Consider the following 18,847-nt stretch of genomic DNA (forward strand, 5'->3'; position numbering starts at 1 on the left):
CATATTTATACACTACATCATTACCTCTACCCTGTGCCAGTTACTCTACTGTTTGCCTGTAAACAATAGATTAAAATCTAGTCATGTCACTCTTGCCCACACAGTAATGCACCCCTTATCTTTCCTTTCCCATCTCTGTCTTCCACCCTATCCTTGTTCTGTGTCATGCGAACAGTATAAGACAAACTCCCTTCGATATCTAACCATTCCTCTTCCGTCTCCTAGAGATGATCACTTCTCCAATGGTAACCATAATACTCCTTGATTTAGAGCACTTTGTATCTGCGTCACTCCTAATTCCCTACATTTTGTAGAATTTTCACTACATAAAAATAAAAAAAAAAGTTTTGGGGGCATATTTATCAGGGCCTCTGCACCTACTCAGGTTCATCAAAAGTTAACTGATTGTAAATGACAGAATCTCTTTCTATTCCCATTGCCATTTTTTTCTGATGTGAGAATACCATATATCATATTCTAGACCAGGGCTAGACCATGGTTCTCTAGACTATTATTCTTTGCCTGCTATTGTTTTGTACTTACTAAATTAGTTGTGTTATTCTGTCATTCTGTATTCTGTAATCTTTGACCCTTTAACTGTAACCTTGACTATTTGATTGCCTACAGATTTTGTATTGCACTCTCCTTTTGGTTTCAACCCAATTTTTGATGTCTATTCCTCTCTGTTTGTATTGTTTAGTCTTTGTCTTCTGTTTGAACTTTGGCAGAGGAAGGGGATGTTGACCAATTGCTTACATATTGCTTAGAATAGGCTGAGTTATTAGGCAGGGACAGTTGGAAAGGAAAGTGGATTTAATCTCAAAGCCCACTATCTGTGTCTGTGTCACCAGTCTTTTTCCTGACTCTGCATATCTCTTATCTCTTGGAACCAAACTGAAACAAAATGAAGACAATGTTATCTAATTGAAATCAGAAACATCTTTGGTTTGCTCTTTGGTTCTTTGGCAAATCAGAGTTTTGGAAAGCGAGCTGTAGTTGTCACTCAATATCTGACATTTCTGATTTTGGAAAGAACTGAATATTTTCTTGTTCGTGTAAAGATTATTCCTTTATATTATTTAATTGATTTGTTTCCCTGGTTGAATCACAATGGTCATGTACTGTTGACATTTCCAGTCATCAAAAGTCTGCAATGTATCTTTTCACATGCATGTTTTCACTGGCAGTGCAATAGCTGCAGTGAATGCTCAAGAATTCATATCAGTCTTTAGCGATAATCATTAGGGAACCATTTAATAAAACATCCATACTTAATAATAACTTAATATCTTAAATAATAATAATTTGATTAGACTGCTAACATCTTTCAACCAATTAGTTGCAAACCCTCATTCGAGTACTTATGTTTCTAAAGCAGCTGTAACTAAAGAGATTCTTTTATTCTTCTATTCTATTAAATTGTACTTTTTGACACTTACCGTTAAGAATTTTTGTAACTAAGTGCAATTGGTATCTAAGAAAGGGAAAAAAAAACAAAACATTTTTAAAATCCAGTCAATCTTCAATTATCTATTCGCTTCACAAATTTGGTTTTAGTCAACTACCAACCATACAATTCCCCAGGTCGGAATCTTGAGGTTTTTTTATAACACAGACTCTCATTGTTCATTTATTTCAGTTTATTCACTTAGCAATTATAACTTTCTGTAATGTAGCAGAAATAATTGGGTAAGCATTAGAAATAAGATAGAATGACTATTAATTAGTAACAATTAACTATCATTCTCAAAAGTGCTAATCAGGCTTTCCAAGGAGTTCCCCCTTGTATATCATCTCGCAGTTGGAATAGTAAGAATCTTGTTTTAATTTTACATAAATTAATTAGAAAAACAAAAATGTCATTAGCAGAAGTCAGGAACAAAAGAACCGAGATTTTCTTATATAATCAGGTTTCTCCTTTTACATTTTTATTGCGTTGCAGGAAACGAAGAGTGCTAACACAGTACTTGGGCACCTCGCCACGAAAAACCATTTTCTCTTCCTTTCACATATATTTTTCGCTGCATTATCATAGACCTTATTTTTGTAAACACTTTCAATATAATGCTCAGCACTTATCATCACCTACCAGGGTGGGGGGAGCATTAAAGCAACTGCTCTAAAAAATATCTGACATATTCTTACATATCTTACTCTGTTTTCCCTAATCTTTAATGCATTATATAAAGAGAATATCTAGAAACCGTGTAGATTAAAATGCAAAAATACCAATGTGAGAAATGTGGCAACTCTACAAATAAGTTATATTCTAGTTTTGGATAGTGCGTTTTGAAGACTATGAATAGGCTGTAAATAGACACTTGGCCAGATTTATTCAAGCCTTTGCACCAGTTTTCTGCCTTACCTTGCACATTCTTTTTAGTGCAAACTGCTTGAACATGTATTTATATTTGTGTCGGGGGTGCCCTATTCCCAACGAAACAAAAAATTCTGCCTGACAGAATTGTGCTGCCCTATGTTAAAGGAACAATAAACAAAGAACAGAATGTATGCTATATGACCAACACAATCAAAATGTATTTATATAAAAAAATAATAATAATAATTAAAAAAAATATATATATAAATATATATATATATATATATATATATATACATATATATATATATATATATATATATATATATATATATATATATATGAGATACACCACAGCACGAACAAACATGTTAAAACCATCTAAAAGTGTGAACAAAACACACAAATATGATCATTCCGGAGGACCTTGCATATGACAATGCTGGTCGTCCAGAGATATACCAACCGCCACCTACTGGAGAAGACCCCTCTTGGTAGTGAGCATAGTAACAAAATAAAACTATAATGAAACACTCTCAAAACAGGCAGAGTATGAGCAAATCAATACAAACAATACAAAACGAGTACAAATACACTCTGTTTTTTGTTTCTTGTTTGGTTAGTTTTTGTGTGACTTTGACCTTGACAATATTCATCTGAGTAGTGCTAGCCCCGTGTTCTTGGGTGCACTATGTTAAAGGTGCACCAAAAAAAAGTTGGTGTACTCTGCTGAAGCAGTGCAAGGCGTACCAGATTCATGAACAACTTTCAAGTACTGAGTATCTGTCGCACACTTCATGCTCCACGGGCACCTTCTACTATTTTTGATAATTCTGCGCCACTTTTGTTGTATAAAGGACTTTTGAAGTTGGGATTAAGAAGCTTGGGTTGTTTAATTTACCCTCGATTACAAAGAGGGTTATGGAAATCCCTTTGGGAGGCACTTGGTGGTTAAACTGGGTAAGGGTAATACAAGAGGTAAAACTGGTTAAGTTTTTATGTGGTGGAATCTTCCATCCATCTTTTATTAAACAAGGTAGGTTTTTTTTGTCTGTTTAGGACTATTATTATTATATTCTATTGGGTGAACTGCATTATTTCATTTCGTGCATATGACTCACAACCACACAACCAGCAGGTAATTTATGGCACCATTGAATACTATTATAAACATTCATGGCACTATGCATACACCATGTCTAACTGTACCTTGAATGTGACAGCCCTATAGACATTTGCAAGGGAAGTGGCACTCATCCGCCAATGTCAAACAGGCCAAAAGCAACAGTACACAGTCCCTTGCTTGGGAATTTTGTGATATTTTAAAAAAACTGGATAACATATGAAAAGGATCTGTATGTTCAGGTCTTTGCTAGAATATTCTGTACAAAATCCTCTCTTACGGTCTGAAATTGCTAGGGACTATTGTATACAGCCTTGTTGTTGTTGTCTTTCATCTAGTACTTTATGTGCACATTGGTTCAGGGTGGGTAGAACATCCCTGCAGTTCAATGATGGTATGTGTGGGAAGTTAGAAATTGGAGTTCAGATTCCACTTTGTCACCTCCTTGGTGATGTTCAGCACATTCAGTAAGTATAATTACCGTTCCCATACAAAAGTTTTTTTCCTGCAGCCGTTTCCCACAGATTTAAGCTGTTTCTTCAATCCTCATTGTCAAATTACAAAATGAAAACAGGTAGAGGGTTAAATACATAGTAAGGTAACTGGAAATAATACAAGGACAGAAGAAACATGCAGATTTAATGACTGGGATTTGTGAGTAACAACAGAATAATCACACGTCCTTTTAATAATTCAATTTATTTAAATTTTTTAATTGTAACCATAGAGAAAAAAGGGAAAGGCAGTTGAGTAGCCAGGGACACCGATCTTCTACCCTCCTGTGCTTGATGTATGGCCCCAGGAGAGGGCAAATTTCAATGAAAAAACTCCATGAAGATTGATTCTAGTACCACATGTAAGAAGTGAATTCCGACCTTGTAAGGGTTATAATATTCATACAGCCCAGGGCCCATGGCAGTCTTAATCTGCTGTGATCAGTGCAGATAGCACTTTAACAAAAAGTATGTCCACAACTGCAGAGCAGACACTAATGAGAGCAAATGATCATTTTTTAAAAAGAAGTCGGTGGAGCAGCTTGGTAATTTTGACACCTGCTTCATTGACCACATAAATAAGACCAGCACATGTAGTGGTGTCCTTAAAATAATAACGTGGAGGTAGGAGTGGATTTGGAATGGCTGGTCACCAAGACTGTTTGTGTCTGACAAATGCAAGGATTAACTTTGTTACCTCATCGTACATTTCTTTCAGAACTTATAGTATCTATACAACAAATCTGCCCAAAGACTGAATGCCAGCATAGAGACTCTACATTTTCCTGCAAGCATATGGCATAAGATGAGAGTAAGAGATCATCCAAAATTCAATTCATAGAAGCTTTGTCAAGTTTTTCAAAAGATGCAATTGAATTTGTCTGAATTGATGTTACTCCTAGAAATTGGATTATAACCCTCTCTAATTTTTTAAAGAGGATGTCCCATTTCTTTTTTACTTTAACTGGCCCTCATTTTGAAAGATTTGGTGAAGCAAAACAGAAAAGATTCAGATTAAGTTTGGTCCCTAAAAAATGAAGGATTTGAGCCTATATATATATATATATATATATATATATATGAATATATATATATATATACAGTATATATAAAAGAAAATCAGCATCACAGTCCTTAACAGCAAATGTAATGAGTGCTATCCTCTACTCTCACCAGCCAGAGTCCATTAGATATCCAAAAATGAAAAAACGGCAGAACTCCAATGTAGTGAAAAAACAGACTTAGTGTTTATTCCGCCTCCAGCAATGTTTCCGCTGCGTTCTTGACAAAGGCTGGGAATACAGCCGAAACGTTGCTGGAGGTGGAATAAACACTAAGTTTGTTTTTTAACTACATTGGAATGCTGCCGTTTTTTCATTTTTGCATATATATATATATATATATATATATATATATATATATATATATATATCTATATCCTTACCTAGAAGCAGTGTTTGTAGTTCGACATGAAATTCTTCTTATTTTAAGAAGTCCATTGAGATGTACATATCTTCTTTGTTACTCTCATAGTGATCTGACTGCATGCTTTCACAGTTAACACCCACCTATGTGTTGGTTCCCCTTTCCACATCCCAAGTACTTAAAGTATCGAATATGTTATTAGTCTTTTTATTCACAACCACTTACCATACATACATTTCCTTATAGCTGTGGTATTCAGATATGGAATGTATAAGGTCCTGTTCATCTATGGGTCTATGGTTTGGGTTTGGACAATTTCGGCCAAACCTCAACCTGAAAGTTCTCTTCCATTCTCTTCAAAGCTGAACCCCTCCAGTAACACCTGCAATCAGTGCTGGAATGGGTGTTACCCTTTAAATGCCACTGCATTGTATATGGAAGCTATCATGCTAGTGTTAACATATAGGCAGTTACATGTGTTTTATTGTAATCTGTGTGATTTGAAGATAATAAGCATGAAACACCATAAAAAGTTCATACCATAACTTGTCTGTTTATGCTTTCTGTTTTTAAAAAAAATCATTATTATTATCAAATTCATCTTCCTCCTCATTGTCATCCTTCTTGTTGGTGCTGCATCACTTTTGCAAGTCATGTATACTGGCTCATGTGGCAAGTTCTTATTTAAAAGGAAGTCGCACATATTTGTTTAGGTGTCACTACTTTTTTGCTGCTTATTTCACACATATATATATATATATATATATATATATATATATATTTCATATCTTCTATTCTAAAATATATAGAATAGGTTTTTAATAGGATTTTTTCCTGGTTTTTATGTTTCTCAACTGCGATACTATGAACACATACTGCTCTGGCATATATGTGGATAATGATTTTTTTTTTGCTTGCTTTTTTCATTTTTGCAATAATAATTGACCTGCTGACTGTCTCTTATTTCTTCACTCAAAGTGTAATAAAAATGGTGGCCCTTTCTTATTTTGACAACTTGTTTAATGTTCATCATAGTTAAAACAAAACCAAAAAAAAATCCTCTTCCTTTTTCCTCTTCCCTTTATTCTTAATGGACTAATTTATTTGACGATCTGTTCCCTTCAAACTAGAATTTATTACATAATATTTATTTGCTTATTTTTCCCTAAATTACCTTCCTATTTTTGTTTTTCCTTCCTTTATTTTGCCTTTGTTTTTTCTTTTTTTTTTAGGTTTCAGAGAATATATGTTGAACACAATAAGCCTTCCCGGACACCCCAAACCTCTTAACCAAGGCATTTATGTTCACGACGTCGGTGTTTATTTCAGCAAAGGACGCCACGTCTTTTAAGCCTCTAAAGTTCCTTGTTTATGTTGTCAAGTTTAGGCTGTTGTCTCAAAATGTGAAGGGAGGCACAGAAAACTTTTGGATCAAGGTTTCACAAGACTGCACTAGTCCTCTGTTGTAAACTTTTAATACGACAGAAACGTATTTCTGTCGAAAGATAAATGTTGCTTTAACTACAGTAGCTACTGCTTTCCAAATTATCCAGACATGCCACAGCAACAGCAGCAGGAGCAGCAACTTATAATAAAACAAAGGAGACAGACTCGAAAGGAGCCATCTTTATAATAAACACTAGTTGTATTTGTTTAAAAAAAAAATCCTTAGTCGTGTTTTTCCTGTTTGGAATCTGTGTTTGAGTTTTCTGTGATCCTGTGACTTCACACCACCTTATTAATGATGTCATCATCCTTTGAAATGGCAACCTAAAGAGATCTCATAAAGCAGGGCCTTGTATGTCATGGAAGTCTCTAAATAATGAAGACTGGTAAGAAAAGGGCATCGTAGGTTTTTGTGACTGAAGAAGCGACACAATAAGAAGTGAAATCTTACTTTTTTTAACAGGAGAAATTGTAATTATTTTTCAATGAAATGTTTTACAAATCTTTTGTGCGTCAGAATTTTTATTATTTGTATTATTTTCTTTTTTTAGGGGTAAGACGTGTGGGGTTGGGGGACAACACGTGAGGTAAAAATTATTAAGTCACAAAAAGCAATATTTGCTTTGACTAAATTGGTCCTTTTAGGGTATGATACATGGATTTGACTCTGTTGTACTCACCTTGTATACACAGAAAACATATTTTGAAGATGGTGCCAAATAGAGAAATGGCCTTATCGTCTAGATTTAAGAGGAACAGCATATTTTCGGTAGCCATTGATTACCTCTTACTCATGATGAAGAAGGGAGACTACAGCAGAGATAAAACATGTATATCTACACTAAGACCTCAAACCTTTATCACATAAATATCATCCTAGAGCATCATACACACAGCTCTTCTGTGTGCACGGAGCCTATATAGAGGCACCTGGATTCAATATGGCTCCTTACTAATGAGTCATATGTTCCCCATGTGTCAGTTTATGGTGACTCCATATGGTAAATTATTACAAAAATACACATTATACATCTTATAATATGGCACCCCATGGAACATGCCAATGCCCACATGTGAAATAGAAAGCATTTGTAGGCATTGTATAGGCCCAAATCCAAACTTTTATACAACCGCTAAACAGTTGTGTGCATGAGGCCTTATACTGTCATGTTGTCTAAGGCACCAAACCAGCAAACTATTGCTGCATGCACTTCATTTGTGATCAATGTTTTGTCATGCACTTTGTCCAAGATACATCGTTTCTGCTTCATTGATCACCCTAACAATTTAAAATTCCTGTAATGATATCAGAAGCTCTGCAGATTGATGAGATTATCAGATCTATAAACATATCCATAGATATTGTGCTTTATTTGCCATAAAATTCCTGCGTCTTTCCTGTGTCCTGGTAAATTAGAGTTTATAGTTCTGAGCAAGGTTAGAACTTGTAAGTCCCTTAGCCCAATAATTCCCATAAAATATAAAAGTAAGAGTGCAAAAATCCAAGCCTGCGTTCCCTAGAACCATTGTGCCTGAAAATGTGTCTGTTTGTATGTACACTTAGAAATATTACTACACATCAGACAAAAGCTATGTTTTCTATGATAATTTAACACAAACAAAATGACTGCAGATCAAGTAATGAATAGTAGAGAAATATTTTGCTCTTATTACATATGAAAATTTCTGAATAATATCTACCAATATTTATAAAAATACTTCTTGAATATTAAATTGTGCCAAGTTTCACTTTGTTATATTCTGTAACACATTCATCTTATTTAAGAGAGCTAAACAAAATGATTAATTTATATCAGTTGAAGGGCAATTGTCGTATGGTCCCAAAAAATATTTGCTTTGTATACAGGGAATTATGAATAATCTTTCCAAATAGAGAATTTGTATTGGGCGAGAATGACTAAATACTTTTAATTTCTCAAGAATATGTGCTATGGCTTATATTTACCAATATTAATTCCTTAAAACTCGCCTCGATGATGTGTGAAAAACTTCATACATCTTAAACCACTGTATGACCCAGAATGAATGAACACCAGTTTTCTTTTTACATTTTTCTGTTAACACACAACTAAAGCCCTAATATTTTTTTTTTGTCAATGTAACTGTAAAAGGGCATATTTTTTGTGCGAAAAGTGGAACTGCCCCATTTTGGGGAACATATACTATATAACATTTATTATTTTTTTATTAACTCTTTCTGGTTGGGAATAGAAAAATACTACATCTCACCAAAAGAATCTCACCACTGCACTTTTTTGAAAGAAAAATATAGACAAAAAAAAAATTACGGTATTTTGGCAAATTCTTTTTCAATTTTTATTATGGTGTTCCCTGCATGGGAAGACTAATGTGATGTTTTTATAGCTTGGGTTATTATGAACACAACAAGAGCCAAATTGTATTTTTTTAATTTCTAACTTTCATAATATATTTTTGCACATTGACCTAGGGTCCACAATTCGGCAATTAGGCAACTGTTTAATGGCCCACTGTAATGTGTTAGAGGGGGAGATAGTGACAATATATCCCAAAGTGTATTTTACTATATTCGCATTACCTAAGAAGTGTTAAGCAGACCCAAACCCCAAGATTTGACTTAGCCTCCCCTGCTGGTAACACCCACGATCAGTCAATGTGGTGCGCAGCACTTACATGTTGCACAGCGCATGTGCACCTACATTTTAGGGAGGAGGATCACCCACTGGGGCCGGGCTTTGTAGCTGGACCTGAACAGAATATTCACAAACTTTATCTATTCTGCTTATCAGTAGATCAGAAAGCTAGTTTCTTAGTCTAAGCTTGGAGCTATATGGTCTCCGAAATCAGTAGTTTGTCAGTAAATCAGTAAATCAGGTTGTCCTGTAGTGGTTCAAATGTCTTGTGTTAGTGGCTTGTTTCAGGCCAGAATCTTACACAAAAATTTGGTGCATTTAAGTCACGGTCCCTTTCCCTTCAAAGTCATGCCTTTAACCGCAAAGCCATGTTGTAGCCTTTCAAGTGATTCTGTAAAAAAAAGTTCTAAATAATTGATAAAATTGCTCCATCACTGTATACAAAGCAAATGCAAAATACAATAATAAGGGGCTCAAGGACAGCTCTGCTTTAATAATGAACATATCAGTACAACATATTAGCTTGTATAAATGGCAATTGTACAATGTTTATTACTGTAAAGATTCATGTTTGTTTAACGTTGACTATATGTGAATGTATAATTTGACACATTTGTAATACTTTCCATTACATTTTTGCAGTTTGTACTTCATGTACCATATAATATATTGTTCATCTTTATGTTGCTACCTGTAAAACTATAAAACACATTGTTGTGTTGCTACCTATTATTTGTCAACGAGCTGTTGCTGAGGAATCTCTCCTATGTATTAAAGGGGTTTTCCAGTCACAATGATAGGTATAAGGTATAACTTGTTGATTGGTGGAGATCTCAGTGGTGGGACTACCACAGATCACAAAAACGTGGGTCCATTGTTCACCCAAATCAATGGAGAAGTTGCACACACATGTGTCCTGCTGTTCTGTTTTTCTATAGCTGATGAAGGCGGGGAATAGGTGATAACTCATTGTGACTGGACAACCATCTTAAATATTTACATTATATTGAATATTTAAGGTATTCATGTAACAATAAGCTCATTTTCCATTACATGGTACAGGGTCACCTTTTCTCACCTTCATTGCGACTTTTGTTACCTTGGTCCAAGTACTTTTTTATTACCTACCCTAAATTAGATAGCAAGTAATATTACGCAGTACTACAGTGTCAAAAGTCCAAAATGCTGGTTACCTCTAGTTCTGTCATCCGGTACTTACAATGGAAAACAAACCACATAGTATTACCAGATCTGGGTTAAAGACATCCCTGTAACATGCAGTGGAAATTAGGTTATTGCTTCCGTAATACTTTATCAATGCAGTTGCCAACCAATGACATGATATCATTCTCCGAAAATAAGTCTGTTGAACTTTTGATAGTAAAGACCTTCACAAGAAATGTTAAAGCTACTATGATACTGTACATAGTAGCCTTACATTTCTTGGCCATTTTTTATCATACCAGACAGCGACAGTTTTGTTCTAAACTACAGAAGTAAAAAGATAGAAAAATATATTTGCTAAGGATAGTGTCAATGTTATCGAAGGTGGACCTCCACTCTAAGCATGACCATTAAGTTCAACAATTTAGTGACCACCAAAATTATGTATTGTACCATGTTGATCAACTGCAGGGAAACTCTTTTTCTTTTTTTGCCATTTTATTGGACCAGCGATCTAAAATTGGAACAAAAGGCTGATATTTTAATTAAGATTATTACCTCACATTCAGCCTATTGAAAAACGAAAATGTAACTTTAATACAATGAATATTGTGCCATAATATAGAAACTGGTTACACAAATCTTGTGTATTCAAAATATATTCATTATATACAGTTTCTTAATAAACACTTTATTTTCTATGAGATGTATCTGTGTTATTTAACTGCTTAGGTGTTTATTTGTGTCTGATCTAAATGGGTTGTCTTCTGCAGCAATCATTTCTGACATATGATATGGTTGGTTTTTGTAAAGCCATGTAAATTAAAGGGGTTGTCCAGTTTCCACCAAATAATGAAAAGTTATACAATGTTTAAATATGCTTTCGGTATCAGTTCATGGTTTTCTAAATCTCTGTTTCCTGACATTCTACATGAGGTTTCATTGTTTACTTCCGGTGTATAGAAATCTGTTCCTGGTCATGTGATGTCACACAGATGCCCAGCTCATTATAGTAATCTAAGCTGTGTGTTATAATGAGTCATACACCTGTGTGACATCACATGACCTTGGACAGATTTCTATCCACAAGAAGTAAACAATGAAACTTCCTATACAATGACAGCAAGCAGAGCATAATGGATACAGAAATTATATTGAAAAACCGTAAAACTTTTATGCAAACACTATAATTTATTTCCTAAAAGTGGACAAACCTTTCATCTAAACTCCATGGCATTTGTATGCTTTTGCCCCTGTGCTCATAACTGGACACATAATTGTGTTTACTCTTATATGTGATATAGTGATTTTGGTTCTACCTCAGGATTCACAGGCAAAACTTTATATCTGTATGGTTTTGCTAAACCACCAACATGATCTTTGGTATGAAAAATAAACATCTGCATTTCACTTTACCCAAAAATCCACAATAAGGTCACATGTCTATGGCTTTGCTTATTTCCCACAATAATATGTGAAAAAGCAGAACTGCATCATACATTATTTTGTGGTCACCTTTTTCTGTGTGATGTGCCATATCACAGTTCAAAGTTTTCATAGAAGTAGAGAAAACCGTTATTAGAAACATTAACGAAAACTGAACCGGGTGAATTACATCCACTCAATAATCCTGTAATAGTTTCATGCAACTTTGCTCAAAAACACCTATTTCTTATGTGTATGTATAAAGTCCCAAATGCTTTGTCAGAGAAGGTTCTCTCCTTGACAGGAATGGATGGATCAGACATGTTAGATATTAAAATGATGGATATTTTGCTTTCAGGGGAGGTTTCTGCCAGTGGCATGCTCCTCTTTCTATGAAGGTCAGGTTCATATGTCCAACATATAGAAGGGATAGGAGGACTACCATGACAGGTAGTTGATCATCAGTCTAAGGTAAATGGCTACTTTTAGGATTTATTCATTTAGGAACTTCATTTGGAGCAGCTAAGATGACCATCAAAACACAATTAAATAAAAATAAGTTCCTTTAGATTTTCCCTATAAAAAAGCATTGCTAATTTAATAAGTACAAACCAAAAAATATGACTTGTTGTTTCTTGTTTTTTTTTCTAAGTTTGTGAGAAATCTGTCCAGAATAGTACATGCTGTTGTTGAAGAATTATCGTGCAGAAACACTGCATTTGCTATTGTTTGAAAGACAATATAAAAGTAACACTGATACATGTTGTAGTACATCCCGTTCTTGTACTTCTTATAAAATAAAAGTTCCAGAGCTAAACTTCCAATGCTTTTCAAGGAAAATACAAATTTCCCCTGCAATGTTTCCGAAAAAAGGCAAGAATGGTAAAAGTGTAACAAACCCAAATAAATAATAAATAAGTCACTGAGTATTTTGAGTATTAACACCTACCAGATCATGTATGTGGTGACATCATCCAGAAAATCAACTTTTGAAGTGAAATGCAAAACGGTTGTAAAGAGTCATGGAGGTGGATAGTTTAGCACTGCAGTTAAGCTCACTCTGACTCAGAATGCCCCTATTCTCTAATTAATAGCCCTGCATTGAACCACTCACTGCGGATGGAGCAGAGACTGGAAGAGAGGAAGAGGCAGTGTAACAGTCTATCACACAGGTGGTAGAGTAGCACCTTAGGTTTATTAACATAATTTTAAAGGTTAATATTAGAAAGAAGGAGGCCATGGATAACATATATAAGGAGATTACCAGCGTCATCAGTAAGTGCTCCTGATTTGTCATGCTTGATTTTGATGGTAGACTTCCTTTACGCTGCTTGACAACATACTGGTTTATAAAAATCAATTTCTACTGACAGGTTCTCTTTTCAAATCTTTAGGTGGTTAAACAAAGAATAGGATGAAAATATTCTTGTTTCGTGACTTATATTTAGAGTTTATATCCGGCTGGATTATATCATATATATCTTGCAGAACTTAAAATGAGAAGCGCTAAAATAATGCCTTTATGTACTGTACGGTATTGGGGGCAAGTATGGCTTCCTCTCTTTGGATGTTGGTCCATGGTGTGATGTCTACACACTGAATGTTGTACAGTCTCAAGTTTTGGCATTTGTCAGCTTCATTGCTTTAAGAACATAAAAGCTGAATCGCAAAAAGTTTGTTCATGGGGGAAGAATTATTCTGAAGAAAATAGAATCCCAGCTTCACAAATAATTAGAAAAATGAAAGGCTAGAGGATTGCTCATCTCTAATTATCAGTAAATGGGTTGTTTTTTTGGAGCCTATGACTGAAATGAAAATACCAAGTGGGATTATCAGCATGACTAATTTACACAGTATTTTGCAGTAAATAGCAAATGGCTTATTATAGTCAGAGGTTGTCATCTTAGCATATTTTCTCAGTTTTATTCTTTTATAGCTGCAGCTTATTTTAATTCTATATCAAACAAAACTACTTTTCAGTACCATGTAAATTAAGTATGAGAAATAATTGTACAATTAACCCAATAAGATTTACCATAATTAGAATTTTTTTTGTATATATTAGATGATATGAACAATTACGCCAACATTGTATTAATATATATGTGAATGCACATAAAAGGTATGCTCTAGATAGCTGTCAGGCCGGCAGTGGACAGCAGTGAAAAACAGCCTTGATCCACCATATCTGAAAGGTCTATGTATGAATACACTAAATACAACGGGGTAGATTTATCAGAGTTTGTACACCGTATTCTGTTGAATGAGTTCTGAAATAGTCAAACTTCCATGGGCACAGCAAGGAATTGAGACTTTATACCCCCTTACGCCAACTCATCAGCAAGTTTCAGGTCACCATGCTCCATGAAGCCACCAAAGAAAAATGTTCAGATAATTAATGCTAAAGATCCTTCCAGGTTGCTCTTTCCGGTCTCACGGGGGTCAACCATGGGCAAAGGGGCTAAAGTATCGTACCTTCTGTGCAAGTTTTCTGCCATGCAAACATGAATGTATTAAGATTGCCATGGGCCCTGGGCTGTATGAATATTATAGCCCCTACAATTTCAGAATTCACTCCCTTCACATGCTACTAGCATTAAGCTTCTTGGGGAATTGAGGATGCTTCCCTACTGTGTTTCGGGACCTTTAGAGGATCTTCAAAGGTCCTGAAATGGCTTATGTGCACATGTGTATGGAAAGCAGGAACAGATTTACAAGGATTTCATGGGTGGAGTATAAAATTTGGTCGGCGGTTTGGGTGGCTATATGGAGTCAGCAATTACTTATGGCACAATTAGCATGAATGAATTTGCAGAAAGTATTCAATTATTTTATTTTTCTAAAAAGGTTTACCTTTTTTAATAAGAAAACTGTAAAAATTGATGGAAACTCATGCAGGAAGGGACAGTTAAATTCTGATCCTCAGGGTTGTTGTGGTGGATTGCATTCTGAAACCACTGTACAGGCAGTTTTGTACAAGAAAGGTTCTTTAAGTTTCTACTTAAGCTGAATTTGTATGCAAGTCAGAACTGGTATATTTTTTAATCGTAGCTCTAGAAAAAAAAAATTGTGTCCCTGTGACAATTGGATTTTCAAAATTATTTTGTTGTCTTAAGTACAAGGCTTATGAATATAGCTTCATTATAGACACCTTACAGCTGATAATTGCAGCCTGGAACTAAAGAATCCAAAGAGTTTCAACAGAGGTCACAGTGGGCAGAGAGGCCGGACTGTAACTAGAGGTTGTGTGTAAGTCAGGTGTCCTTAAGTCGGGCTCCGCCTGTATTAACAATCTTTATTCTCTTAAATAAATGTTAAAAACTTAGCATTATGTGCTGCATTAGAAAAAATGGTGGAAAAAAATCTATTTGGTGATTAATCAATTTAAAAAAATTGAAAATATTTATCCTCTATTAATCCTCTACCTCACTTGCACTTCATATGCAGTACGGTATTTGCATCTGTAGAACTGATGACTTATCTTTTCAGAGAAAAATATCTTCATCTTTTTGAAAGCTTTAATATTAAGTGAATATGTCACAGATCATTTAACTTAACCTCGTTGGCACAGGCAGACTACTGCAGTCCTCTGTGCTCTCCTAATAAATCTTACCAAATAGTGTACATTAAAAGTACCAATAATGTTCCCAAGACTATAAATCATAAATACTTGGGAAATATACAACAGGGAGATTGGTCTAGTTAAAGATCAATTTGTAAACTCAATGTAAGATTTTTTATTTTAATTCACGAACAGGGTCTTCTAAGGGAAAGGTCCTTTTTCAGTTAAATCTTTGTAGGGCATTGTATGGAACTTAAAAATTCTGCTTATATCTCTACAACTAGAAAAAAATTCTGACTAATTTTACGGAATTTTACTGTATTTAGATTTTCTATAGGATGTAGTTGAAGATTAGCCACTGTTCTACTGTATGTCATCATACATATCAGATTCCAGGTAATGAAATATTCCTCTTTAATGTCACTCACAATTTTTAAAATAATTCTAGTCTAAAATTGGAAATTTATATAATCATGTTAATTAACTGCATTAGAAGTCCTAAACCCATTACACAGTTTCAATATAACCTATTTTTGATCAACAATAGTTCTACGTGTTGTGTCTTCAACATATATGCTTAATGGAAATCTACCACCAGGATCAAGGATTGTAAACCAAGCACACTGACATACTGGTGTGCACCTTCTGGCAAGATCTACTCTTCTTTTAGCTTATAATGCCCTTGTTTTCTAAATAAAAAATGTTTTAATTATGTAAATTAGTTTGAGAGGCTCCAGGCTTCATAAAACGCCTATGGAGGCAGGTCCCACAGGCTTATTTGCATCATTTTTAAAACCTTTTTTAATAAACAAGGATAGGAAGCTAAATGAAGTGCAGATCCTGCCATAGGGGGCACACATAGTATGTTGGTGTGCTTGATTTACAATCCTAGATCCATTTGGTAGATGTCCTTTAAATGCTTATCAACTTCTGTTAAGTTCAAAGTTTTCCTTTAACTTCAGTAGCCCACCTGGCTGGTCATCAGTAGTTATTATTGTTCATGTGATATGCTTGCTATAAGAACCCTCTGCACCCCATTTTTGCTAGTACTAATGTTTGGGGTATTTTCAGATCGAAGTCAGCACTCTCAAAGGGAACCTATCAGCAGAAATTTACTTACACCACTTTAAGTTTGTTGTGGAGCAGCGTAACAACTTTCTGATCCTTATCATTTCATAGCTTTACCTTTACTTTTTAAATTTACTTTAAAGTGAGATATACATTGGTTGCATAAAGCCACTAAGGTGGAGAGTTTAGTGCTGAAGTCACACTCTCCCTGCTTCTGAAGTCCCCTTTTACTGTAATTGATGGTCTTGTATCCATGAACATTTGCAATCAGTTCTGGAGGACTCTGGTGCATGATGTCTATTTCATCAGTGGGGTGATCTGAAGGAGAGAGTTCGACTTTAGTTATTTTGCTGAATGATGCCAACACGCTAGTTTATGAAGGAACATGATATGGAAACTGGCAACAAACTGGAAGCGGTTTATTAGGACAATTTCTGCTGACAGGTTCCCTTTAAGCTTTAAGTATTCATATTGTCATTGGAGCAAATGTAGACTTTGCAGAAATAATAAGTTCACAATTACATCATGAAAGTCTTTGTTTAGAAGTAAAAATTGACGTAGATTTGTAGAAGAAAGAAAGTTAATTTAATAAATGCAATGTAATTTCCTTGCCAGACAAAAATGTTGATGCCCTGTGGATAGCCCTTTCTCAAATTTCCCCTTCTAATTAGAAAAAAAGTAAACAATGGAAAAGTTATAGAAAAAAATCTGCAATATATTATGCTCATTTATTACAATATGCTAAAGAAAGCAATGAAAACAGGTAGGGTGTATGATCCTTGCTACTAATGGGTCACAAAGAATAATAAAGCGGTAGATTGGGAACTTTGGGCAAGGAGAAGTATTTCCAATCACAACCAATGCGATGTCTTTCTTTAGATTTCCTGGTATTTACATCAAATTTCTTAATTATTGTACAGTATATCAAACATCCCGTAATTCTCGAAGATGACCGGGGTCCAGCTTTATTCTACCGTCACATAATAATAAAGCTGTTCACCGGTTTTACAATGTACAAGGCACTGCATTCAAAGCTTTTGTGAAATCTGAAATGTTAATTTGAGTTCACACGGCACAGCCTGTTATAATAACAACTTGTGTGATTTTCGTACTTTTCGGGATATAGGAGGTTTGTAAGACCTCTGTGGACATGACCTGACAGCATAGCAATCAGTTTTCTTAACACCCATTTAATGCCTACAATTTACTGTCTCGAGTGTGTTTGCTGTCAGCTTGGTAGAAATGTTAGGTGCCAACATGGTTCAATTTCTGTAGTATATATGGAGTACCTGCTCCAGCATTGCAGGACATAGGAGGAAATTTTTATTATGTAGAAAACTTAGTGTTAAAGGAGGTGGAATCGATTTCTGATCAATGTACAATATATTGTATCCCATAAGATCTCAGGGAAACATGTGGATATAACTAAGTATTAGAAAGACACAAATCTTACATTAATTGCTTTGTCTAAGGTCAATGCAATTTTCGGCAGAATTGTGAAATCAACCATTTATTGTCTTCCTTCTTTCATAGAGACTGTGATATTGCAGGTTAGTTACAGTAAAACTCAAGGACATATTACGAGGTGTCTGTCAAATGGAACACATGCAGTTTCGACTAGGTAGAAAACTTAAAAAGTAGCCGTCATTTAAGGTGATTTTTGGATATTCGGGGGGGGGGGGGTTGAGTGTTGTAAACATTTATGTAATATACTAAATTAAGAAATTCAGCTTAGTTTGTAAAGAAACAGACTGCTAAGTGCCCCTTAGTTACAACGTTACTTCTAAGTTGCTATGGAGACTCTGTCTACAGGATTTAAGATGGGTCTCTCTCTCTCCTCAACTGCGTGTTACACAGCTGTGTGTTAACCCTTTCTGCTCTCTCACTGGCTGTAGTATGCTCTGAGCAGTATTTCCAAAGATCAATCAAGAAAATGAAGGGGTTAATCCTCCCTTCTCAGAGCTGTTTAACCAAACACAGGGAGATTGGATGTAAGCTCATGCAGCCTCCATGGACACACTGTACAGGCTGGAATAAAGACCTCCATCGGAGGAAGTAGGTTGATTTTATTTTACAAACTAAGAAAAGTTTGTTAATTAATTATTTTTTAAAAATTTGTCAACACATCCCCCCAAACACAATAAAAAAATGTTATACAGTTAGGGCCAGAAATATTTGGACAGTGAC

The 18,847-nt window shown here is 35.0% G+C and overlaps 1 protein-coding gene across 8 annotated transcripts in view; it reads left to right on the top strand.

The window, feature by feature from the left end:
- NTRK3 (neurotrophic receptor tyrosine kinase 3) overlaps positions 1-18,847 on the top strand; it is a 442,602-nt gene that overhangs the window by 341,513 nt on the left and 82,242 nt on the right. For 2 of the 8 annotated variants that reach the window (XM_072148530.1, XM_072148533.1), the window contains exon 14: positions 6,595-9,165. The exons of the other annotated variants lie outside the window; for them this stretch is intronic. In XM_072148530.1, the coding sequence (XP_072004631.1) occupies positions 6,595-6,713 (119 nt within the window). In that variant the 3' untranslated portion in view covers positions 6,714-9,165. Of the gene's footprint in view, positions 1-6,594; positions 9,166-18,847 lie in introns of those variants that run through there. 8 annotated transcript variants of the gene reach the window in all.

The sequence above is a fragment of the Engystomops pustulosus genome, chromosome 4 (assembly GCF_040894005.1).
Source record: "Engystomops pustulosus chromosome 4, aEngPut4.maternal, whole genome shotgun sequence".
Taxonomy (NCBI): Eukaryota; Metazoa; Chordata; class Amphibia; order Anura; family Leptodactylidae; genus Engystomops; species Engystomops pustulosus.